Consider the following 27894-nt stretch of genomic DNA (forward strand, 5'->3'; position numbering starts at 1 on the left):
GGGGGGGGGTCGGCGAGCGTGTCGGGACATGTTTATTAAATATTAATAAACATATCTCGTATTGACAAGAGGTACCGCCGAGGGGGAAGGGGTAGGTGTCCACTTCTACGCCAAAGGTGGTCCCCCGGGGTGGGGGATCGTCACTTTATCGGCGCGGGGGTATTACAACGGCGCCGTTCGGCTGCTGGAATTTTATCGGCGAATATAAACAAAACAGCGAGTTAGACATTTGACTCCGCAATGATCTCAAGAGCCGCTGCCGATTACGATTTAACCGTCGCGGCGGTATTCGGTTATGGCGCGGCATATTACAAAATGCGAGCGCCGATATCCGGCTGCTGGAATGTATAAACAAAATATGTCTAACGATAATTATACGAACGCATAGCATCCGTTGTCGCGAGGATGATTATGGATCCACATCTTGTGGATCAATCTTCGGCTAGTTTTCGCGACGCGAACGTTCATATTCGAGGGTGAAGTTTTTTTGTGTCAAGTATTCAATACAGAAGAATATTTTTCACGATAAAGGAGATGACAATAATTCCGATATGGATCGCGAGTTAACGGACGACAGTGACTACTTCAGTGACGACGACGACAATCATGAAGAAGTCATCGATAGAATAGTGCTAAATTTACGTGAAAGACATTGCGTAATATATTTTTATTATTCAACGGGTGGTGCACTTGCACTATGTGCTCCGTGTATGGTTGCACTATGGGACCTTGATTTCGGCATGTACGCTCGCCTAAAACACTTCGTTGAGAGACGCGGAACGACGGATGGCCGGTATTGTTCAAGATGTCGTGAATCATTGTTTATGATATTTCCGCGTAATATGTGCCCGATTTGCACACGATAAGAAAAAAACATTATCGCGGCTCTTAAAAGTTGATACTTGGGGCTAAAGTTCTTGTGGCGAGTAAGCGGTATAAAAAAACATTTTTTTTTTCAAAAAAAAAACAGTAAACAATAATTTCGAGGCAACAATGGATGTAGATTCATCCGACGAGGATCGTCCGTTGTCGTCGGACAGCACCTATAACAGCGATGAAGACAATAACCGTAGAGAAGTTATGAAAAAAATAGTGTCGCGTCCCGAATTTTTAGCGTTGGATGGACGTACAAAGTGTTGCGCAATTTATTTTTATTTTGAATACGGCTCAGATAACTTGTGTTATTCGTGTATGATCGCTTCACCAGACACTGGTGAGCACATACGTGAACGTCGAGAGCATGTAACCGAGCCGTACGACGTAATGACCATTCAATTTTGCACAGATTGTCGTAATACTCCATTGTTTCAAATATATCCATGCAACATGTGCCCGATTTGCATGAAGTAATAAAAAACATTATCGCGAGTGGGACATTATACATAACGTGCACAACATGGTGTGGATAATTGAAGAGGAATCTGTGGAGCCTCCAAAATCTGACGATGATTTAATAATGGAATGTATTACAACAGATATCACCGATGGTTTGCGTGAAGAAGATCAAGGAGTGAAATTGACGGATGTGCAACGAATATCGCCGGTGCAGTTTCTTCGCGATCGCGAACTCGGTATACGCGGAACCGGTCAACGCTTCGCTAGACAAAGAGTCGTTATCAATACCGATTCTCCTTATAAGTGGGATTCTAACGTTAGACGAAAAGTGTATCGACGGCTGCGGGACGAGTGCGTTAGCGAGGAAGAATCACGTGCAGCTCGCCGTGCTGACGTTGTGCCGTATCATATTAGACCTATTGTTGACTATCGCTATTGGGCGTCTAAATTTTGTGAACAGCTCTATGATTGTGAAGCAACATACATTAAGATTCATACAGGTATTGGGAAATACGTCGAATTGGTGGTGATGAACAATTCGATACGTATGTATATGTACCCTGCCCGTCTCAATAATCCTAATCATCTATTGATGTTTCAAAGAACCTATTAACGTGACTTTGATGATATTGATAATTGGGAGAATAATCATGGATTTAATGTCCCCTACTTCAGTTCTGGTTCTTTTATGTCTGCGCACTATCGCATTCAAAGTGGCAAACGATATTGTTCAGCGTGCGATCGAATCACGTGCAAGTGCTCCATCGAAGAATGTGACGTGATTTAAAAAAGAGACAGTATTAAAAAACAAAAAACATGGAACATCTCGATAAAACGGAACGCGACCTGGTGGAAGGATCCAACCAAATCGCTACCTTGGACGAATATCTCGCATGGGAACAGCGATGCGAGAAGTTTATTGAGCAGCTCGAAGAAGACTGTCGTTCCAAACGTCCGCGGGTCTCAGACGGCTCTCAGACTGTCGGAAACAGGTCACCTTTAGTGGCAAGAATCGCGCGACTCGATGGTGCGAAGACTCTATTACAGAGACGGTTCGTACATATCGGTGGTGAGCACGCGGCGGGCAGTAGTAGCGGTAACGAAAACGCGGAAAGACTCGTTTAGCGAGAGATCGATGCCGCGTTCGAATGACGTGTATTGACCGGTGCGGTGATAAATATCAATTACATCGAACCGCGAAAATTTCTCGAAGACGCCGAAGTCATCGTGCTCGATCATGTGCGGAACGTCATGCAAAGACACGCAAGTGTAAAGATAAACACCGTGTTCAACGGCGAGTTTGTGACGGGTGACAAACGTGCGAACAAAAGTGTCAGCACAGGAAACCGTGAACTCTTTCGTGCGTCCGATCTGCGCGAGTGGTACGAGCTACACGTTATTGAGCCTACTTTATCGCGTCTCGAAGAGTTTCAGGAACGCGATAGCGGATGGGCGTTGTCGCGTATACTCAATTTGACAGTGAACGTGAACAAGTACAATCCTTTGCGCGCGGGATGTTACATCAATTTACCGCAAAAAATTAAATCGAAAAAAGCGGTGATAAACGTGCAATCGATGGACATAGCGTACGGCGTTTATCTCGGGAATAATAAATTGATGCTCGGTAATAAAAGTTTTGACGTGGACAAAGCGGATAACATTTATATCGACGGCGTACGATACGCCGGCACACCCGGTATTTACGAGTTGATCTTCAAAAAAATACCCGATGACGCGATCTACACGGAGGACGATAAGATCAAGTACAGGAGCATATTGTTGGCAACGAGTGCTCATAAATACAAGCACGATCCTCTCGGGCGACTAAAGTCACTAAATGTAGTAGTAGTAGTAGTATAACGTATGTATGTATGAATGTGTGTGAATGTAGTATAACGTAACGTATTGTGAGTATTATATTACAGTATTGGAAAGAATATTATAATAAAGATATTACACATGTGTATTTCATATATTTTTTTTACGTACTTTATATGTATTTCATATTTCAAACATTTTACATGTATTACATATTAGATATTGCATTTTTTTATGTTAAGAATAAAAAAATACAGTTTACACGAATTAAATAACATTGTTCTTGTGTATCCATGAGTTGTGCGATCCATCGAATCCCAGCCATTTAACGTAAACCTCGTCGCCCCTTCTGCGCAGTACTTTCTCCACGAGATACACGTCTGGATAAGTCGCGCGATGCAACTCGTGCTCGTAGAACCCTCCAGAGACGGATTTTCCACGATAGTCCTCGAGTAGATAGGTTACGGGATTGGTACGCTGCACTTTAACGATCTTAAACACCTCGGTGGTCCAATTCGGTGTGTAGCCCTTCTCGAAAATTGTTTTGTATTTGCTAACGCGCACCGAGTCACCCACTTTGAATTTTGCCGGACCCGCGATCTTTATCGCGCTGTACACCGTAGCCAAGAGTCTTTCGGCTTTCGCGGGGGTAACGTCGACGGGTCGCATGCCGATGGTTCGATGTTTGCGCGCGTTGTAATCCGACACGAGTCGCGGCAACGCGTCGACCCACTTGTAATTTCCGTTGAGCGTAAACATCTTCCACATGTTGTTTTTTAACGTACGATTGAATCGCTCGACGACCGACGCCTTCAACACCGAATACGTGGAATAATGATTGATGTCGTGTTTTCTCACGAGACGTTGCACGTCGGTGTTGTAAAATTCCTTCCCCATGTCGGTTTGTAGATTACTAGGGCACCTGCCGCTGCGTCAAATTATCTCAGCGATAGCGTCGGCTGTCTCGCTGCCGCCTTTACCCTTGAGCGGCACGGCCCACGCGTACTTGCTCAACACATCGATGACGGTGAGTATGTAGTGGTAGCCTCCGTTGAAACGCGAGTACGGACGCATCTCGACGATGTCAGCCTGCCACAGGTCGTCGTACCCTCGCACTATGACGTGTCTGCGGGGAAAATTTCTTCTCGCCGGAGCGTGCAATTCGTCCACCAACCGTCGCTTTTCGATATTTTTATCCGCATCGGTCGATTTTAACGGTCTCATGTTTCGTTGTCGCCGTTTCTGCTTCTAGTGCATCGTTCGTAGCAGTTTCCAAACAGTTTGTACCCGCTTCTGAACAGTTCGTAACCGCTTCTGAACCATTCGTAACCGCTTCTGAACCATTCGTGAATCGTTCGTTGTCGCTCGTCGTCGTCGTCGTCGTCAGTTAACTGCTTCTTACCACTCATCGTCGTCGTCGTCGACGTTCTCTAGCCGTTTGTAGCCTTTCCTGTCTCCGCGTAGTTCGCAGCTGTTTCTAAACCGCTCGTAATCGTTTTTAAGCTGTTTTTGAACAGTTCGACAACCGTCCGACAACCGTTCTCGAACCGCTAGACAGCCGTCCGACAACCGTTCTCGAGTCGTTCGTTGCCGTTCCTCGCCGTCGTTGATGAACCGTTGCTTCTCTTCACTCGACGCCTTTCGATAGTCGTTTCTGCTGAACCGTTTGTCCATTCTTGTTCGTTATCGCGTCCGATTCAACGGTAGTCGAATGGCGAAGCTTGTTTATCGCAGTCCGTAATGCTTGCAGATCTTTCTCGAACGCAGTCAGCTTCTCGTCTGATTCTTTTCGTTGATTGTTCAATATTTCAAAGAATTGATCAACGTACAGTTTGTTAACCGCGTCACCGTCAGTCTCAGGTTGCGCTACGCGACGAATCTTGCGCGACTTTGCGTCAAAGTCCGGGGCGGCGCGACACAGAGCGTTATTGCGCACGAAATTTCTCATTAATCCGCTCCACCGTTGGTACGAAATGGCGTTCGTCGCGTCTCCGCTGTGCTCGAACAATCCAAATTTGTTGATCGGCATTTCGACGCTGATTGAACGGATCGCCGTCGCATGGTTTAATTTATAATAAGCCCGGCTTCGCGAAGTTCCTCGATGATCGACATGATCTCGTTGTCGTGGGCATTGTTGCCAGCTTGACGCGAAGCGTCGAGCAATTGCAGACGATCCACCAGCTCGTTGGGGTCGTCCCAGTGCACGTAGTCAATCTTATTGTCGGTTAGCGTCATCGCGCGAGGCATGGATAATCCCTTTCCGGATTTTTTCTTCTTGGATTCGGTAGACATCAACGGTAAGATTACAAATCAATACTTGAATCCCACGTTGCCCTTTAGTCGCCCGAGAGGATCGTGCTTGTATTTATGAGCACTCGTTGCCAACAATATGCTCCTGTACTTGATCTTATCGTCCTCCGTGTAGATCGCGTCATCGGGTATTTTTTTGAAGATCAACTCGTAAATACCGGGTGTGCCGGCGTATCGTACGCCGTCGATATAAATGTTATCCGCTTTGTCCACGTCAAAACTTTTATTACCGAGCATCAATTTATTATTCCCGAGATAAACGCCGTACGCTATGTCCATCGATTGCACGTTTATCACCGCTTTTTTCGATTTAATTTTTTGCGGTAAATTGATGTAACATCCCGCGCGCAAAGGATTGTACTTGTTCACGTTCACTGTCAAATTGAGTATACGCGACAACGCCCATCCGCTATCGCGTTCCTGAAACTCTTCGAGACGCGATAAAGTAGGCTCAATAACGTGTAGCTCGTACCACTCGCGCAGATCGGACGCACGAAAGAGTTCACGGTTTCCTGTGCTGACACTTTTGTTCGCACGTTTGTCACCCGTCACAAACTCGCCGTTGAACACGGTGTTTATCTTTACACTTGCGTGTCTTTGCATGACGTTCCGCACATGATCGAGCACGATGACTTCGGCGTCTTCGAGAAATTTTCGCGGTTCGATGTAATTGATATTTATCACCGCACCGGTCAATACACGTCATTCGAACGCGGCATCGATCTCTCGCTAAACGAGTCTTTCCGCGTTTTCGTTACCGCTACTACTGCCCGCCGCGTGCTCACCACCGATATGTACGAACCGTCTCTGTAATAGAGTCTTCGCACCATCGAGTCGCGCGATTCTTGCCACTAAAGGTGACCTGTTTCCGACAGTCTGAGAGCCGTCTGAGACCCGCGGACGTTTGGAACGACAGTCTTCTTCGAGCTGCTCAATAAACTTCTCGCATCGCTGTTCCCATGCGAGATATTCGTCCAAGGTAGCGATTTGGTTGGATCCTTCCACCAGGTCGCGTTCCGTTTTATCGAGATGTTCCATGTTTTTTGTTTTTTAATACTGTCTCTTTTTTAAATCACGTCACATTCTTCGATGGAGCACTTGCACGTGATTCGATCGCACGCTGAACAATATCGTTTGCCACTTTGAATGCGATAGTGCGCAGACATAAAAGAACCAGAACTGAAGTAGGGGACATTAAATCCATGATTATTCTCCCAATTATCAATATCATCAAAGTCACGTTCATAGGTTCTTTGAAACATCAATAGATGATTAGGATTATTGAGACGGGCAGGGTACATATACATACGTATCGAATTGTTCATCACCACCAATTCGACGTATTTCCCAATACCTGTATGAATCTTAATGTATGTTGCTTCACAATCATAGAGCTGTTCACAAAATTTAGACGCCCAATAGCGATAGTCAACAATAGGTCTAATATGATACGGCACAACGTCAGCACGGCGAGCTGCACGTGATTCTTCCTCGCTAACGCACTCGTCCCGCAGCCGTCGATACACTTTTCGTCTAACGTTAGAATCCCACTTATAAGGAGAATCGGTATTGATAACGACTCTTTGTCTAGCGAAGCGTTGACCGGTTCCGCGTATACCGAGTTCGCGATCGCGAAGAAACTGCACCGGCGATATTCGTTGCACATCCGTCAATTTCACTCCTTGATCTTCTTCACGCAAACCATCGGTGATATCTGTTGTAATACATTCCATTATTAAATCATCGTCAGATTTTGGAGGCTCCACAGATTCCTCTTCAATTATCCACACCATGTTGTGCACGTTATGTATAATGTCCCACTCGCGATAATGTTTTTTATTACTTCATGCAAATCGGGCACATGTTGCATGGATATATTTGAAACAATGGAGTATTACGACAATCTGTGCAAAATTGAATGGTCATTACGTCGTACGGCTCGGTTACATGCTCTCGACGTTCACGTATGTGCTCACCAGTGTCTGGTGAAGCGATCATACACGAATAACACAAGTTATCTGAGCCGTATTCAAAATAAAAATAAATTGCGCAACACTTTGTACGTCCATCCAACGCTAAAAATTCGGGACGCGACACTATTTTTTTCATAACTTCTCTACGGTTATTGTCTTCATCGCTGTTATAGGTGCTGTCCGACGACAACGGACGATCCTCGTCGGATGAATCTACATCCATTGTTGCCTCGAAATTATTGTTTACTGTTTTTTTTTTGAAAAAAAAAAATGTTTTTTTATACCGCTTACTCGCCACAAGAACTTTAGCCCCAAGTATCAACTTTTAAGAGCCGCGATAATGTTTTTTTCTTATCGTGTGCAAATCGGGCACATATTACGCGGAAATATCATAAACAATGATTCACGACATCTTGAACAATACCGGCCATCCGTCGTTCCGCGTCTCTCAACGAAGTGTTTTAGGCGAGCGTACATGCCGAAATCAAGGTCCCATAGTGCAACCATACACGGAGCACATAGTGCAAGTGCACCACCCGTTGAATAATAAAAATATATTACGCAATGTCTTTCACGTAAATTTAGCACTATTCTATCGATGACTTCTTCATGATTGTCGTCGTCGTCACTGAAGTAGTCACTGTCGTCCGTTAACTCGCGATCCATATCGGAATTATTGTCATCTCCTTTATCGTGAAAAATATTCTTCTGTATTGAATACTTGACACAAAAAAACTTCACCCTCGAATATGAACGTTCGCGTCGCGAAAACTAGCCGAAGATTGATCCACAAGATGTGGATCCATAATCATCCTGGCGACAACGGATGCTATGCGTTCGTATAATTATCGTTAGACATATTTTGTTTATACATTCCAGCAGCCGGATATCGGCGCTCGCATTTTGTAATATGCCGCGCCATAACCGAATACCGCCGCGACGGTTAAATCGTAATCGGCAGCGGCTCTTCCTAGAAAAAAAAACATGAAGAGGACTCCGCAACGGTTAAATCGTCATCGGTGACACATTTTATCAATTGTTTACCTCGGCTATTTTATCTTCAAACCGTCGTAGGGCCATCGACGCTCGCTTTTGTAGTGAGACGCCGTAACCGAATGGCGGCTCGCATGTTCTAGAAGGGTGAGATCATTGCGGAGTCAAATGTCTAACTCGCTGTTTTGTTTATATTTGCCGATAAAATTCCAGCAGCCGAACGGCGCCGTTGTAATACCCCCGCGCCGATAAAGTGACGATCCCCCACCCCGGGGGACCACCTTCGGCGTAGAAGTGGACACCTACCCCCCCCCCCTCGGCGGTACCTCTTGTCAATACGAGATATGTTTATTAATATTTAATAAACATGTCCCGACACGCTCGCCGACCCCCCCCCCGGTCCCCCTCACCAACAAGTCCGCCCCCCCCCCCCCGCCCCGGCTGACCCCTCCCCCCCAAACCCTCCCCCCCCCCCGGCTGACCCTTCGCCACCAAGTCGTCCCCCCCTCCCCGCTCCCCCTCGCCAACAAGTCGTCCCCCCCGGCAGACCCCTCGCCACCAAGTCCCCCCCCCCCGGCTGACCCCTCGCCACCAAGTCGTCCCCCCCTCCCCGCTCCCCCTCGCCAACAAGTCGCCTCCCCCGGCTGACCCCTCGCCACCAAGTCGCCCCCCCCCCCCCGCCCCCCCCCGCCAACAAGTCGCCCCCCCCGGCTGACCCCTCGCCACCAAGTCGTCCCCCCCTCCCCGCTCCCCCTCGCCAACAAGTCGCCCCCTCCGCCCCTCACCCCCCCCTGAGATCCCCGGCCTAGGACTGTTATTGTTTTATCTACTGATCTATACCTGAAAACCGATGTCTTGTTATTGGCTGACGTGTTTGAAAATTTTCGCGATAGCTTCGTCGCGAGTTACGGACTCGATCCAGCGCATTATTACACTCTACCGGGTTTCACGTGGGACGCTATGTTAAAACATACACGCAATAATTTCGAACTGCTCACAGACATTGATATGATAATGTTTATCGAACGTGGTATTTGCGGCGGTCTCAGTCAATGTTCCGGTAGATACGCGCAAGCTAATAACAAGTACATGCAATCTCACGATCAGTCGAAACCATCGTCGTACCTGATGTATTTCGATGTAAACAACTTGTACGGCTGGGCGATGTGTGAGCCATTGCCCTACGCAAATTTTCGATGGGTCAACAACATCTCGAACTTTGACGTGAACGCGATCGCTTCGGATTCACCCACAGGTTATATTCTCGAAGTCGATCTCGAGTTTCCACAATGTCTGCATAATGCGCACGCTGATCTACCGTTCTGTCCGACGAGCGATAAGCCGCCCGGCAAACGAGAGAACAAACTTCTCGCGACTTTATACAATAAGGAGCGTTACGTCATTCATTATCGCAACCTACAACAGTGCACGCGCCATGGTCTTCGCGTCACAAAGATACATCGCGTATTGCAATTCACTCAATCTGCGTGGCTCCGCGCTTACATCGAACTCAATACAAAATTTAGAACACTAGCCAAAAACGATTTCGAAAAGAATTTGTATAAATTAATGAACAACGCTGTATTCGGTAAAACTATGGAGAATGTGCGCAATCACGTCGATGTAAAATTATTAACATACTGGGACGGACGATACAGTGCGGAGGCAATGATCGCGAAACCGAACTTTCACAGCAGGAGTGTGTTTTCGGAGAATCTAGTAGCACTAGAAATGCGAAAACTCGAGGTGAAGTTCAACAAACCAATCTACGTGGGTATGTGCATCCTCGATATATCCAAGACATGTTTGTATAAATTTCATCACGAGTACATGTTACCGTTGTATCGCGACAAATGTAAAGTTATGTACACCGATACGGACAGCCTTATATACCACATCGAGTGCGACGACGTGTATGAGACGATGAAACGCGACATCGACAGATTTGACACAAGCGATTATCCGGTAAATAACGCGTACGGTATACCACTTGCAAACAAAAAGGTGCCGGGCTTAATGAAAGACGAAAACAATGGTGCGATCATGACGGAATTCGTTGGACTCAGAACGAAGATGTATGCGTTGAAGGTAGATGGTAAAAAAGACACCAAAAAAGCAAAAGGTGTCAAGAGTAACGTCGTAGCGCGTACTATAACGTTCGACGATTACACGCGGTGTCTGAAGGATGCAATTGAAATGACGCGACAGCAGTTCTCTATAAGATCAAAATTGCATGATGTGAACACCATCCGCGAGACGAAGATCGCTCTGAGTCCGTACGACGATAAGCGATACATTATACCTGATTCGATCAATACGTTACCGTGGGGGCATTATCAAATACCCCTCCAAAAACGTAGTGTATTGTATGTATAAAATGTAATAGTATAACGTAATGTAACGTAATGTAATGTAATGTGATGTATGTATGTAAGTATGTATGTATGTATGTATGTATGTATGTACGTAGGTATGTATATGTATATACGTATGTATAGTAACGTAACGTAATGTAATATATGATAAGGTAATATAACGTATATTGTTAGAAGGGATATCCTGATACTGCCGAGCATTCAACTTTATCATGAATCAAGCGTTCGGGTATTCAATATCTACGTCGACTACTTTAGATGCGGAAGAGTCGGAATGTCAAAGCAACCCCGGCGTAATCTAATTGCATTTCATTTTACCCTGTTGCAGTAGGAAAATAAAAACCAAAAAAGGAGGGGGAACAATAGCGCAAAGAAGGGGCTGGTAGCAGGGGGGAATGCTTCTGCCGACCCGAAAACGGGTGTGTATGGTGGTAGGAGGGTTAGAATGAAGGGACTTCTAGGACGCGCACCGTATCGCACTTATACAACTGTCAGGATGAATTACAACTCTGTAATTATATTATTTAGTTATATACTATAACTTTTATTTTTAATTATATTTTTTTAAATTCTTTATTTCTCTTACAGTTTCCGGCAGAGTTTCGGAAATAACAGATGTGGACAATCCTTTGCAGTCAATAGCGACGCCTTTGCTTATTACAGCTGCTTGTAATTTATTGAATAATTTAATATTTGTCGGACAACACCAGGTTGTACGACAAGTCTACGAATATTCCATCGATATGTATAAGTATTTATTCGGGTATGTATGTATGTAGAAAAATCTATAACGCTGGATTATCTTTTTTTCACCTATATTGTCTCATTTGATCTCTCGTTTTAAGGTGTTTGACTAAGATTTCGAAGGATATCAGGACCAGGAAGGAAAAGTCTGAGTCATTATTCTGATACGCTGGAAATGTACATCAGCATCTGCACCGTTTTAACAAATTGCATCACGCATAGCAACAAGTACGCAGCCGTCGTACTCTTTTTCCCGGCTTGCTTTATATTCTATTTTGCTTCTTAAATATCGATTTATACCGTATGTATTTGAACATTTATTCGTCACTAATGTATAATTTGATTTTAAAACAACGTTCCATATATTAATCTCCTTAGAGTCTGCCAAATTGCACCTGATATATCTGCGTAACAGACTTTGGACGGAAATCTACAACTTTGTGGCTGTGCTTTCGTTAACGGAGGATCAACATTTTCCCATTCAAGAAGCCATTCAAAGCGCGTTATAATTGTGCGGGCCTGAAACGGTCCTGGCTTCCATTTGTCTTGCGATAAAGGACTCTACGACAGATCTCAGAATGAGCGCCATTAGTACCTTTAGCTTTTCTACTGTCCCACGAGATTCAAAAAGATTCCTTGGGAAGAAGCGGCACGACCTTTCTATTACAAACCGTGCTTAATATTAATGTGGCACATGTCTCGATCGAAAGCAAAGATAGTGGTTTGCGAGATATCATATCGAACGTCAACAAATTATCAATAAGAGACGCGAATGTGCATTCAAGAAAATCAAACGAGAGCGAGAAAGATTTGCGTACGAAAGACGATCAGCTACCAGATCAAGGACAAACTACCATAAGAGGCGAATTATGTGAACTGTTACTGCATCTTTTCATCGCTCATAGTTACACGAAATCTAAAAAGAGCAGCAAACAATCAGAGGATAAAGATTTTATTGTAGGTGCCCTTACTAATCTACTATGCGTGTCGAAGAAGGCAAAGCGAGCGGCGCTACAGGGTAATCTTCCCGAGACCGCGTTGATGATCCTAAAAGAATTGTATGTCAAGCTGAATCTTCAACCGTTTGAGCTTTACAAAAAGCAAGCGGAGAAAAATGCAGGGAAAGACTTTAATACATGAAATTTTGATCATAATTTTCTGTATGAATTTGTAAAAACCTATCTTATTTTTATTGCACAGACTCATTCTTTGTTGCACGATGTGAATTGTACCTTTATACCTCTGATGAACTTCATGTGCGGAGATATACGTGTTAAAGAAACCCTGACAAAAGAGGGCTTAGCGGACGTGGTGCACAAGTTATGGGCCTGGATAGCGTTAAATAAAACAGTGTCAACGTCTGCTTTAAAATTGCTGGCGACATTCACAACGAAATGTAACGTTGGTAAGATTACGTTTAAAAACCGACACTTTATTTAATTATGATTAATAACTTTGAGAAAGGTATACGATTTCTCTGTTGAACATATATAATATGCAATCTTTTTAAATTGCGTTGTAATTTTTTAGCCGCACAGTCTTTAACATTAACGACGATATTACCGGGAAGTGGATTAAGGAAAACGCCAAATACGCTCGCGCTGATACATGTCATCATACAAGTAACGTGCAAAGAAATTGAAAGGGCCGGTCAAATTTTCGATAATCACAAGATGCACTTCGTCTTCCACATTCTGCGAAATGCGGTGCACGTTCACGAGTGTAGAGTCTGCATTTCAAAGGTAATTAAATTATTTTGTTATTATTATTATTATTATTATTATTATTATTATTATTATTATTATTATTATTATTATTATTATTATTATTATTATTATTACAGAATAGTCTGAAAGTAATGAGACTTAGACTGCAATTTCCAAACTGATTAATTAATTACGATTAACTGATTAATTAATTATCAATTAATTACAATTAATTAATTGTTCATTTTATAGAGTAATTAATTTTACAATTAAAATGTGCAGTTTTATTTCTTCTTTTGTAACATCTTTCAGACTATACCCTTTTCACCCAAACGAAGGCGCCATCTCTTGGTTTTTACTAAACACTATTGTTTCATACTTCTGATTTTATCTTCACCATTGTTTTAACAAAACACAATTAGTATTAAGGTGGTTTATTCGCGACTATGTGAGTCAAAATAAACCTCATTTTAAAACTTCTAATTTCATACACTTTCATAGTCGACTAAATTCATTAATGAATTTCTCAAAATGATTGTATATCACAAATCGAATAAATAATCAATAATAAAAAAAAGGCGAATGAAAATAGTCCAATTTTCTTAGCGTAGTACAGAAGAGCTTCAGATGTGACAACGTCGCAACATTCATGTAAACAAATGGTTACACGTGTATCGTTCGGAGCAATAAACTTAGAGGTTAATTTTATTTAAGTGCAACATTTACTTTTATATCATGAACGAACAACCGCGTTTTAAAGGACGCTTTATCAAACAAAAAGTGCTTGAACACAAAAGAAAACGCGCAGAACTATTGACAAAAAAACAAGCCGAATGGCAAAACACAGCCGAAGTGAAATACCCATGTGAAGGGCGACACGTTGTTACTCTCAAAACGCTGGGAAAGAATTTGAAATGCGGAAATCGATGTCTTTTAACTAATTTTGTGAACATTCTATACGGTTGAGATTGTTGGCTTTGGTACCATATGATTCGGAAGACACTTCTCTGTTTTTATTCTAATTTTCAACCTGATCTGTCTTTTCTATAATTTACTACCATCAATTTATCTCAAAATTACGGTCTCTCACGCATCGTCTGCCATAAACGCAATGCTTAAGATAAGGAAAAAAGCATATTTTTAGACAATAATATCTCAGAAACTACACGGTCAATCCATTTCAAATTTAGCATGAAGATTCGTCAATTGCTTAATTACTTTTACTGAAAAAACTGCATCGATCTGTTTTCATAGGTTATATGTACATAACACCTTAAACGACAATTGTATCAGCGTGCATTTGTGACGCATAAAAAAATATGTCTACGATTCCCGTTTTTAATCCAAGCCTGCATGTGTATCTCAGAGACGTAACAGGGAACATGATGCGGAGCGTTAGAGGAAATAACATTGCTATAAATCTACAAGGTACATATAAATATTAAGTAATATATCATACAATATATAATACAATGTTTTGTTACATTAGATCAGAGTTTGATCGAGATCTGCCTGCCTGATACAGAGGCCTGCATGAGCAGTACAATAACTGACTGTGAGCACAGTCCTTTTCTCGACAACTCAAAAGAAAATGAGGATAACCAACAAGCTGCTACTGTTCAACCTTCGACTTTATCTACTGTTCTTTCACCTGCAAAGGCAATTCACAACTGAAGAAAACCAAAAGCCAAACTGCTTCAAATGGTAAAAATAAGTTTATTGCTATCATTATTACTACCTATATTATATCAATTAAAACATATATTTTGTCATGTTGCATTTACTGATAACATTTTTGTTTTGCAGTTGCAATCTGGACAGATCAGTTGGTTGTAAGAAGCCTCATACACTTCTGGTCTGCGAATCAAGAATTGTTCGCATACACTTCAATGAAAAACGATGATGTATGGAAAATAGTTGCCAAGGAACTAAATACACTTAAAAAGACACATTATTCTTTAGATTAGTGTAAAAATAAAATGAAAGAGTTAAAGCAAAAATACACTGAAACCAAAGACAACAATATGCAGTCCGGTGCAGAGGCCAAGACATGACCATTTTATAAAGAATTAGATGAAATTTTAGGCAAAAAGCCATGCGTCAAGCCCGTTGCACTGGCCTCCAACAGGCGTCCCGTTCTGGATAAAATGTGCACGGATGTAGACTGTAAAGAAGAACCTGAGAAAAAGAAGAAGAAAAGTAAATCCGACGTTCTCGATGAAATTAGAGAGTGGAGGGTGGAGTCGATGGAATATCGAAGAACCACTGATGCCGAGAAACAGAGACAGCGCGAGGAGCAACTTGAAATTGCACGGAAGAGTATCGAGTTTATGGATGCTCGCATGGATCAGTTAATTGATGTCTTGAAGAAAAATTAAAGGTATCCTAGATAGCACAATGCAACTAATTATACAATTTAAATAGTTCATTTGCAGTATTAGCTGAGATTATTCACTATAAATTTTTTTACTATAAATTCTTTTGAATATATATAAGTTGTAGATTCTTTTTAAACGTCGTATAAATAATTTTATTTAAATTTAACAAGGGAATACAAGATATTTAAATACAAAGTTTACATGTGTATTTTTTAATGGTCACAAAGAATTACAGAGGTAACAGTACAAAATACAAATATTTTATTAAACTATTTAATCCAACGAAGGAATATAATTTGTATTTAAATACAAAGTTTATATATGCAGTTTTCAATAGAATAAAATATTTAATCACAAAGAATTACAGAGGTAACAGTACAAAATAAAAATTTTTATTAAAATACATAAATTTTTCTTGTAAAAAAAACTTAGCGCTGTTAGACCTCGAAATTTTAAATAAATAAATAAACTTATTCTATACTTAATATTATAAGCCGCATTTTTTTTATCCGCCGTCCGCGTCGTCACGCACACCCATATCATTCACTCCCACATCCACGCTGATAATCATTTAATATTACTCCCATCGCATTCTTCTCTGAATTATTTTTATTTATTTTTTTCCTTATTTATTTAAAATTTTGAGGTCTAACAGCGCCAATTTTTTTTACAAGAAAAATTTATGTATTTTAATAAAATATTTTTATTTTGTACTGTTACCTCTGTAATTCTTTGTGATTAAATCTTTTATTCTATTAAAAAATACATATATAAACTTTATATTTAAATACAAATTGTATTCCCTCGTTGGATTAAATATTTTAATAAAATATTTGTATTTTGTACTGTTACCTCTGTTATTCTTTGTGACCATTAAAAAATACACATGTAAACTTTGTATTTAAATATCTTGTATTCCCTTGTTAAATTTAAATAAAATTTTTTAATCTTATAAAATTGTTATCATACATTCTTTTCTAATTGACACAATGTAAAGATTTTTTAAAGTAGTGCAACAATTATTTTTTGAAGCAATATATGTATACATGTTCTCTCTGTAATTGGCGCTCTAATTTAAAGAAATATCATTTCTTTTTTGTAATTGTAATAGATTACTTGAAGCGCGACTCTTCTTTTTGATAAGGTAACATAATTTTGTGACGTGTGTATCACTTGGGTTATAATTTTTCGGAAATAAAGATACTACTGCTTAGATTTTTTCGAGATTTTTCGAGATATAAAGATCTACCACTTGTTACTTAGGTTTTTTCGAGGTATAATACTACCACTTTCTTTTTTTTTAGGTAACAACATATACACTACTATACGTGTACTTGGCGCCTTTTTTTACCTTTTTTTAAAAAAGGTAATTTTGTGCGGATATCACGCTTTTTTGTAGTATATTACGCATTTTATAAACAGTATGTACAGGATAAAGCTATTTGGAGGTATAATACTACCACTTTGTTTTTTTCGAGGTAACAACATAACAGGGTAACAACATAATACATATACACTACTATATGCGCGTACTTGGCGCTCTTTTTTACCTTTTTTTAAAAAGGTAATTTTGTACGGATATCACGCCTTTTTGTAGTGTTACGCATCTTAATCTTATAAACAATATATCTTATAATCTTATAAACAGTATATAATACAAGGTACGAAGCTAAAAGTGTTACGGACTATTATTTCTAAAGAAAACAACAATTTAATATTTTGCTTATTTTTTTTTTAATAATAATCTGTAACTCTTTTAGTTGTACACCTTGTATATATTTTTCAATTTCAACATAAAACATAATCGCAATAAAGCATGATTAATGTTAATAAGTCGTTAAATGTAAAATTCTTTATTTATTTTTATTTGCGTGTCTTACTGAATATTGTTCGCAACTGTATATGTACCGATATCTTCAGGTATCGATATTTTTGATAATTATTTTTACGTCAGACATAATTTTAATTCATCCAATTTTTATTATGTCTAGACATAATTTTCGTCCAATTTTTATTATGTCTAGACATAATTTTAATTCAGCGATTTTTATTATGTCATGACATAATTTTAATTTCTGCCGCTAGGGAATTTTTAAGTCGATTGTTATGAATCAAGCTTGATATAATATATGTAATTGGCCGGTATTCATAGTCTCTTCTCAAGTATTGGCTTAAGATGATCTTAACTAAGATCATCTTATTTGTATAAGTTTGACTTAAGATATCATGTATTCATAGTTTCAAAATAAGACCGTCTTCATAAAAAAATTGGTACTTCTTTTTGCTCAAAATTTTCTTAATGAAGTTAGTGCTTAAGACAATCTTATTTTGCATTCGGCAATCTTCGGAATTTTTCTGATGTATCAACCAATGGAATATTACGTTGAGTATTCGGCCTAATAATTTTACAAGTTGCATGTCTATACGTTTCATTATTCGTGTATCAAATTTTATTGACAGTTAAAAATATAAGTGAAATATAAATAAAATTAAAAAATAATGGCAACTAAAATAAGAAACATTACACTGATGCAGAAAAAATTTTTTTTTTACGAATTTTATCGAAATATTCACATATTATTGAAAGAAAAAAAAGTGATGCGACAACCTTAAAAGATAAAGAAAAAGCATGGAGTCAAATTTGTGATTCATATAACATATCATCTATTATTACAAGCAAGGTAAAAAATTAATATATTATATATAATTAGCTGTATTTTTTCATAATTGTGTAAAATAGAAATGTCCATTATATTTGAGAATTATTTAATATGACATTTAAGGTTAAGATAATTTTATTTAGGTACATATATCTTTTGTTTTAAAAAGTTAGTAATTTTATAAATTATATAATTATAACAGAGAAGTGTTGAACAACTTAAAAAATTATGGAGTAATCTCAATTCAACTCAGAGAGATGCTCTTACGCATGAAAAACAAGCACGTTTATTAATAGGTGTAGGTCGTGAACCTTCAACTGCTGAAATTGATCCTGAGATTGCTAGCATCAAATTTGATGACAATTATTTATATATATAAAACTTTATATATATAACCTTATATAAAACTTATTGTAAAATAATTTTGTATAATGTTAAAATAAAGTTTTATAACATAAAAAAAAGGAGTGTTTATCAACATTATTATCCATCTAATTTTTAAATACATCAGGCTCTCAATAATTGCTGCAAAATTTTAACAACAAAAGTACATGTGCACCGCTGATATAAAATCATTTTGATAAATCATTCTAGTTTATTGTGGATTTTCTAAATACATCAGCAAAACACAAAATTCATCTAGGTTTTCATTTATGTCTTGCATGTATGTTGAGATAGGTACTGCACCTCTCTGGCCACCTTCTAATGCATAGAGCATACAGTCTTATCCAATATAATACCGACTTTATTTTGGTATACTATTTAATATCTTATTGATGTTTACTGTGCTTTTCTATTATTAAATTTTATAATTTTGTAATTTTTATTTATAACTCATATTTACCTATAATATATAAAATAGATATTATTTTCAAGTTACATCATATTTTAATCACAGAGAATATGACAGATATATTTATAGCATTATTTACTTTAATCTTACCATTGATAATAATGCCAAGGAGTTTGGTGTTGAAAATTTATAATTACTTCGACTGTATATATAATTGTATATAAAATTGTATATAAAATCATTTTGACAATAAATCATTCAAGTTTATTGTAGATTTTCTAAATATATTAGCAAAACACCAAATTCATCTATGTTTTCATTCATATTTTCTGCATAACTATAATTATAATGTATGTAAAGAGTTACTGCATTTCTTGCACTTCTAATAATTTTTTTCCTTGTAATATAAATAATGAATGATGTATAACATAATTCATTTTATTTGTATGAAAATAAATAAGCAAGCAACAAAAAAAACGAAAAAAATTATTAGGAACTATATAGGAGATGGATTATAATGCATTCAATGTACAAATCTGGATGGATGTCGTTCTACAAATTTTTAATGCAAATCAAGGACCTATTAAAGGATTCAAATCCATGTTAATTGCCAGTATGAAATCTACACATGTGTCACAAGATTTTGGGACGTATATAGAAAAAGCAGTGACCGAAGCTACTAAATTTGCATCCAGACATTTAAAAAAAATTGAGCTTACTAATAAGAATGGATAAGCGATTATACTTGTTAAAAATTATTATATTATTAGCACAAGAAATACATATAATTGTAATAAAATCATATTTTTATCTCTATCTTTATATAAATGAATGTATGTGTTTGTCCGCTATGCAAATCTACAGTTTTGAAATTAAATCAACCTAATTTGGTATACTATTTTATGATACTCTAACTTAGACCGTAGACATATTTTGAGAACCGCATCATTACCGATTTTTTGGGATATCGGTTCTAAAATATTTATAATGTCTGTCTGTCTGTCTGACTTACCTACTGCGAACTACTCATTTATTAATGGACCGATTTACTGGAAACTGGTGCCAAAATTTGTCTAACTTTTCGGAAATAATGTACTAATATATAACATTCTTACGGTGGTGTGTACGTATGTTTGGACGTTACATTTATATATTTTATGTATTTGTCAAATAAAGAAATATAATAAATAATATAATATAAATTATGTCACTCTTGGTCGTGTTCCGAAACTGCCAGTACTAAAAATCTATAGGTCACGTCACATGTATTACAGATTTTCAGCACTGGCAGTCAATTTCGGAACACAGCTCTACGGCCTGTATTACAATATATTGTACAAAATGTTTAAAATAGTCATTGGTAAAGAGGAAAATAAATTATTATTTGACGAGGTATTCAACGTACGTTGAATGTATACGGACGTAATGTACGTATTTCATGTTAGTTTTTCAAGATAAAGACGGGTTTTGAATGACAGTTCTTTAAAACGTTGTTTTTTTTAAACAGCTGTACATAATTTTGCACAAAATTGTACTTTTAAGTACGACATTCCTATAGAATGTTTCCCTTGGCAAAATCAAACAACTTTTTCTATTTTAAATTGTGTAAAAAATGTAGAAGAAATATATATATTATTATTTCATTAAATACATATATGTATATATGTGTATTTAATCCGTGGTTATAAATTAAGTTTTATATCTGTTTTTTTTGTAATAACATTATTTATATCGATTTTGATTTTATTATAACATATTTCTTTTGTTAATTTCAAAAATTGGCTGTAGTCGTAATAGTTTGGATGATTTCTGAAATATTTTTGCTATAAACCAGGTAGCAGACAGTCGGATCGTCATAATGACGTGATTTTTACGTCATTTTATGACGTATGTTACGTCATTTATTCCTAGAGTTTAACGTAAAAATGACGTATTTTACACGGTCCTAAGTCACATCCCAAAGACGTCATTTTCTGACGTTTTATTGACGGCAAAAATGGGTTCAATGTACGACATACCGGTTTCTAGAAATGTTTTTTATGAAATTAAAATTTTAAAACTTGAAAATTTTGTCTACTTGATAAACGTTTATAAAAATATGTTCTTTTTCTTTATTTAAGAAAAAAAAAGTTTTTTTTAACTGTTTCGTTACATGCCATGTGCATATAGACGCTCTCTCAAGGCGGTCACCCACCCATCCTAGTACAGTACCGCGTCGGAGTCGCTTGACTTCGATGATCCAGTGGACAGTGACGATCTTCTCACCCTGATGCTTTCTTATTAACTGTACTTATCTATAAAACAGGTACATCTTTAAAGTGTTCAAAAATCTTGTAATAATATCTTCTTGATAGTTATAACACTGCATGAAGTAGTTGTCATAAAACTATAATTACACACGCAACTAGATCCACTTATACCATAAATTCACCACGTCAATCATAAAATTACGAAACACTTTATAAATGTAGGAATATTCCTGTGAAAAATACTGTGAAAAATATGCCATTTTTACGTTAAACTTTAGGAATAAATGACGTAACATGCGTCATAAAATGACGTAAGAATCACGTCATTATGACGACTGTCTGCTACCTGGGTAGTCACGTAAACGTCTATATAATGTCATTTTACAAAGTCTTTTTGACGTATTAAAACATGACGTTAAATATACGTCATTTAATCGACGAATGACGTTACTGACCAATTATGACCAAATATTGACGTCAAAATGACGAGTGCTTGCTACCTGGAATGTTATTATTTTCAGTATTATAATAAATAAAACATGTGCATTTTTTTCCGATTAAACACTAGAAATACCAAAAGCTATTTTCAACCGTTTCTATTTTTTAATATCCTGTTTTTTATTGTAAAAGTAGAAAATGTAGATTATAATAAAAAAATTATTCGATGTTTTTAACATAATTAATGTAACATTACTTTTAAAAATTGAAACGGTAGAAAATTATTTGATATTTCTAGTGTAAAGGTTACTTTAGACAATCTAATATAATTCACGTCAGAAGAATTATATAATTCTATTTGTTATGTTTTGTATTTTGTAATCTAGAGAACATTTGAAGATGTATAATTAATGTATGTATGTATACATATGTCTGTATCTGTATATATTTTTTTACATGTACCTCTAATTTTTTGAATGTTTTTTTATATATGCAATTTTGTCACAAACTGTCGTGAATTATAAATCGTGTAAATTAAAACTAATACTCTTTTAATATCTTTTCTTTTTCTATGTTCTGTCCTATATATTTTTGTCTATCCTTTTATATTTTTTTTATGTCTATTCTTTATACCAATTCTATGTCTCTCTCTATCTTTCTCTTTCTTTGTTCTATTTGTATTCGTAGGAAATGTAAAGAATTGTTTTCTTTAATATTAAAGAAAACAATTTTTACATTTTCTCTTGACGGAAAAGACCACCACCTTCTCGCGGTTTCCGTTGAGCAACAATATGTACGTTGTCCATGCATTTATTTGAGAACAATTACAATAAATTTATCATATTGTTGCACAAATAATTTATTCCTTTTTTAAATTTTATATTACATGTATTTGCCATTAGCAAAGTAATTATACTATCAAAACAATATTTCTAAAACAAACAATATATAATTTAATGTTTTATTTCACTTTTCTTGTGTTAACAATAATTTATTTTCTACATTAATAACATGATTTTTTTTAGAAGAAAGCGTACATATATTGGCCAAGAGTGGATTTCTATTATTTACGCTTTTTCTGTTTTTTATTTCTTATATACAGTTTATTTTCAAAATAAAGATAATATAGTTTTATTAGATATTATTTATGTAATTGATCAATTTTACTAACATTTTTTGTTATTAGTTTCATTACTTATTTTAAATAAGAGACACACGATAGTGTTTCACGCCTAGTGTGGGAAGGGATATTTTATTGTCATATGCAATGTCATAATATATATTTTATTCATAAATCAACATCAGAAGGGAAACGCGAGACATAACAGACGAGTCAAGTCAGCCGACGCGCTAACGCATATGAACGCATACGCCGACTTTCGGACCGGCTATGCGGGCTATGGCTATGGCTATGCTTATGTAAGGCGCTCTTCTACCCGCCCGAAGCTGGCCGAGCCGCGCCGAGTCGCCGGTCGCCGCCGAGCGCCCAGCGCACACGTACACGGCTCCGTCACTCGTCAGCTGTGTGCGTGTCCCCACCAGGCGCGCAGGCAGCGGGCAAACAGCACCATTGGCACCTCTGAACACAGCCCTTGTCAGTATGTTACCACGGAAATTCCCCATAAGCTGCTCTTACTAGTGAGAATCGTTTGTCCCAAAGTTTAGCCTAATTACGTAATGAATCTCATTAAAATTAGGCTCATTTTAATCAGTAAGATCAGCCGCAAGCTGGTACAGAGCCGGATTTTGCATTTTGGCTCTTAAAAATTTATTATAAATAAAATACGGACTCGCAGCTGACCCAACCTGACCCGTGTCTAGCTGCGCGTTTCCCCACATTTATTATAAATTTTATTTCGATCCTTTTTCCAAAATCCGGCTCTGTACCAGCTTGCGGCTGATCTTACTGATTAAAACGAGCATAAGTAAAATGAGATTCGTTAATTAATTAGGCTAAACTTTGGGAAAAACGAATCCGTAATTCCCGACCGGCCGACAGAGGTCTCCACTCTTACTCCTGTCGACCCTTAGATAATACTTAAGAAAATCTTAATTTCTGACTATGAATCTAGAGGGCATCTTAAGACCGTACTTAATAAAGTCACTAGATATACAAAGTACCGCAATCCATATAAGGGTGCCATTACATGGAGCGCGGAAACGCGGAAACGCGGAAACGCGGAAGCGCGGAACAGAATAGTAACTAGATTCCGCGTTTCCGCGAGTTGAGTCCCGCACGTTTGAACGGAAAAGCGGAATCCGCTATTATCGTGTATGTATGTATGTATGGCTGTGTTTCGATATTCACTGCCAGTACTTAACGCAGCCTATGGCCTCATATGTATGTACCCTGGCTTGCATATAAGATATACTTCATAATGGGTGCGTTCAGCCGATACTCCGCTAGCCTAGCAATCGTGAGCAGTCGCTCGTTTTCGCTCGTTTCCTCTCCTTTTAATCCATTGGGTCAAAGGAGAGGAAACGAGCGAAAACGAGCGACTGCTCACGATTGCTAGGCTAGCGGAGTATCGGCTGAACGCACCCAATAACCATCAACATGATGTTTGGATCTATAATATTATACTGCCACTTTTATTAAATAATAAAGTAATCGAAAAGTATGTGTAAAAGCTTTTTTTTCAATGTGATTAAACAGCTCCGAAATTTGATGGAGTATATTGTATCCGCGTTGACAACGGATTTTGACGCGTTCGTTCCGCGAGTTTGTTTCTCCTTATATTACATGGAGCACAATTTGCGCGGAAAAGCGGAACAGTATAGTGACAAATAGACATTTGTATTCATTTCTTAAAATTGTGTTCACTTAATTCATTGCAATTTTTATTAATATGCTTATCTTTTCAGCTTACCTATTGAATACAAACATTTTAATCAATAAATACCGTTAAAAATTAATATTTTATAATTCTCCGTTCCGCTTTTCCGCTCAAAATATGCTCCATGTAATATTAAGGCATTCAAAACAGACGGAACGGATCGACGGAAATCTAGTAAATTTTGTCTTCCGCGCTTCCGCGTTTCCGCGTTTCCGCGCTCCATGTAATGGCACCCTAAGACTCTAAGGATTTTGGAGTCACAATGGCGTCGAAAAGTGCAGATAATGCACATTTTTGTTGAAGTGTGCACTTTAAATTCAGTTTCCCTAACCTAACGTGTGACAGCTGTGACATGTGACTTATCAACAACAGCAAAAATTAGGCCAGGTTGTTGCGTAAAAAACTGTAAAAATCGCAGCGAGAAAGGTTTTCGTTTATTTCGCATCCCAAGCGGAAAAAACGACAAAGAAAGACGAGAAAAATGGATTAAATTAATAGGCAGAATATTATCACCAAAGTCTGTTATTTGTGAGGTATAGTTAATGAGTTATAATCGTGTGTGAAACATTGTGTATTGCAATAATAATAATTAGTAAAAATTACAGGTACACTTTGATGATAACCAATTTGAACAAGCTCGACAAGATGAAAAAAAACTGCTTCGCCCAAATGCAATACCAAATTTGTTGAGAAAACGTAAAGCAAAGAAAGGAAAATCTTGTAAGTTTTACACAATGCAATAATACTGATATATAAAGAGCTATACACATTATTTAAATTTTTTTTATAATTAATGTATTACTCTAATTTAATTTACTTAAATAAAAATTAATATGTGTAGATGATCATATTGAAACAATCAATACTGAAACAACGCATACCAAAGCAATCAGTACTCAAGCAATAGATATCGTATGATACCAATACTCAAGCAACGTTCATCGAAACAATTAATACTGAAACAATGGAACATGATATCAACACTGAAGCAATGGAACATGACATCAATACTGAAGCAATGGAACATGATATCAACACTGAAGCAACTAATACTGAAGCAATGGAACATGATATCAACACTGAAGCAACGCCTACTCCAGCAACAAATGACATATTAACAGCATCAAGTACAATTAGTGAAAAAGAACAGATTAAACACTTACAGATAACGTTGAAGAAAACGTTGCGGCAGTACAGTCAATTGAAAAGAAAATTGAAAAAACAAGGTGATAATTTTGAAAAAGTATTTACAGAAGATCAACTAAAGTTTATCCGAAATAACACACAAAGAGGAGCATCGTGGTCTGATGAGACTATGAATAAAGCATTAAAATTATACGTGGCCTGTGGACAAAAAGGATACGAGGAAATGCGTCGACAAAATTTGCCTTATCCAAGTATACGAACTATTCAATATCACATACAAGGCTTAAAATGTAAGCCAGGTATCTTAGAAGATTTTCTGCACATATTAAAAATAAAAGTTAGTATTGTATTGCATGTGGGTGCTTTTCAGTTAGCAATACAAGTCAACACAAATGTCATTCTAATTCCAACCATTCTAATTCCATCATTCTAATTTCTTTTTCCAACATCCAGGAACAAGAAACAAAACACTACTGTGTCAACTTGTGTAGCTAACTGGAAAGCACCCATGTATGTATGATACAATTATGTTATATTTTGGTTTGTATGATTTTACTTTATGGTTACTTATAATTATGTACATACTTATTTATATACTTACTTTATGATTACTTATTTCTATAGCAACTATTTGCAATTTTAATTATTTGTTGTATTTATAATGTTTTTTAATTTTATTTCAGGTACAAACGTTTAACTCTCAAGAAAAACATGCAGTACTTGTGTTAGACGAAATGTCCATAAAACCTGGCTTACAATACGACCATTCCATTGGTTTAGTTTTGGGTCGGCCAACAATGAAACTGTCAGGTGGATTTGACAGCTCTTCTCAACGAGCAACGCATGCTCTTGTTTTCATGCTATGCGAAATTTCCTCAAAGTGGAAGCAAACTGTCGCGTATGAATTTACAGCTAACTCCTTTTGTTCACAAGAAATTGTTCATATAATTACAGCTATTATTCAACGAGCAAATGATATTGGATTAAAAATAAAAGCAGTTATTTCAGATATGGGACCGCAAAATAGAAGTTGGTGAAGAAATATGAATATTACAGTTGGTAAATAATGTGAAATTAATAATTATATTGCACATCCATGCAATAATGAAGACAAATTATTTATCATGGCAGATCCAGTTCATGTATATAAAAACGTTGCATGTTCGTTAACAGCGGATAACAAATTTTATTTGGACGAAGTGCTTATCAGTAAATATAATTTACCGTATAATGAGATATCGATGGAACCTATGCGCGAAGTATATAATTTAGACAAAAAAGATTCACTAAAACTGTGCCCACATCTGAAAGAAAGTGCCATTAATCCATCTCATTTTGATAAAATAAATGTTGCATTAAGTGTAGCATTATTAAACAATAGTGTTGCTGCAGCTATATCGTATCATATAGCTAATGGACGTATTGCAAATATACATACAACCACTGCTTGGTTTCTTACAATTATGTATAAGTGGTTTAAAATTATGACTGGTCGATATGAAAAGCTGGCATTGTCACATCTAAATGAAAATGTTTACAAAGATACTGTAACATTTCTTAAAGATTTTATGGAAATTGTTAGAGGAATAAATATTGGAGATGGAAAATGGAAACTATTTCAAAGTGGCTTATTACTTTGCACACAAACAGCTTTAGATTTGCAAGTTGAATATTACAATTTGAATAAGAAAGAACATTTCAAGTTCTTATTATTAGGAAGATTTACTCAAGATGCTATAGAAAATTTGTTTTCCATAATTCGAGCAAGAAAATCCGTTCCCGATGCACGCGAATTCAAACATACATTAAGACTTGTTTGTTTATCACAGTTTCAAGCTAACATTAATCGTGGCAATTACTTGATTATTGACTCAGATCATGTTGTTCAATACTGTAAGGAAATAAAAAATTGTGACTTAAAAAATACTTCTTTAGAAGTACAATGTCAGCAAAATATAGAAAATTTATGGGATGCAGAAATATATAAACCCTTGCTTGGAAATGAACAAAATTTAAGCGATGTTATTCAAACAGCTTTATACCACTTAACAGGTGCGTTATTATATAAAATTAAAAACAATTCCAAACATTGCGATCGTTGTTTTAATACACTTATAACCAATTATGACTCAAATAACA

The 27894-nt window shown here is 37.2% G+C and overlaps 3 protein-coding genes across 9 annotated transcripts; 2 read left to right on the forward strand and 1 right to left on the reverse strand.

Annotated features, from left to right (window-relative positions):
• Positions 1 to 3035: 3035 nt before the first annotated feature.
• On the reverse strand, positions 3036 to 3921 carry LOC143895706 (uncharacterized). The gene is made up of 2 exons (XM_077403018.1): positions 3430 to 3921; positions 3036 to 3074 (listed from the first exon to the last, which is right to left on the reverse strand). The coding sequence occupies exons 1-2, from the start codon at positions 3919 to 3921 to the stop codon at positions 3036 to 3038; spliced, it is 531 nt and encodes a 176-aa protein (XP_077259144.1).
• Positions 3922 to 9302: 5381 nt separating this feature from the next.
• On the forward strand, positions 9303 to 12688 carry LOC143895707 (uncharacterized). The gene is made up of 3 exons (XM_077403019.1): positions 9303 to 10785; positions 11393 to 11473; positions 12141 to 12688. The coding sequence occupies exons 1-3, from the start codon at positions 9390 to 9392 to the stop codon at positions 12686 to 12688; spliced, it is 2025 nt and encodes a 674-aa protein (XP_077259145.1). The 5' UTR covers positions 9303 to 9389.
• On the forward strand, positions 11268 to 27847 carry LOC143895696 (uncharacterized). Of its 7 annotated transcripts, XR_013256420.1 has the most exons (13): positions 11268 to 11315; positions 11393 to 11567; positions 11650 to 11849; positions 11927 to 12953; positions 13079 to 13290; positions 13567 to 13952; positions 14509 to 14682; positions 14744 to 14958; positions 15061 to 15634; positions 16937 to 25142; positions 25215 to 25329; positions 25451 to 26092; positions 26439 to 27847. XR_013256420.1 is itself a non-coding variant. In XM_077403009.1 (6 exons), the coding sequence occupies exons 4-6, from the start codon at positions 12794 to 12796 to the stop codon at positions 13434 to 13436; spliced, it is 417 nt and encodes a 138-aa protein (XP_077259135.1). In that variant the 5' UTR covers positions 11268 to 11315; positions 11393 to 11567; positions 11650 to 11849; positions 11927 to 12793; the 3' UTR covers positions 13437 to 13537. The 7 variants fall into 7 exon arrangements, 3 of the variants coding, with proteins under 3 accessions (XP_077259135.1, XP_077259133.1, XP_077259134.1); XR_013256423.1 differs by lacking the exon at positions 13567 to 13952; XR_013256422.1 differs by lacking the exon at positions 13567 to 13952 and having other exon boundaries at positions 14621 to 14682.
• The last annotated feature ends 47 nt before the right edge of the window (positions 27848 to 27894 follow it).

This window comes from Temnothorax americanus, unplaced genomic scaffold (genome assembly GCF_048541705.1).
Source record: "Temnothorax americanus isolate GAGA-0224 unplaced genomic scaffold, ASM4854170v1 Scaffold166, whole genome shotgun sequence".
Classification (NCBI taxonomy): Eukaryota; Metazoa; Arthropoda; class Insecta; order Hymenoptera; family Formicidae; genus Temnothorax; species Temnothorax americanus.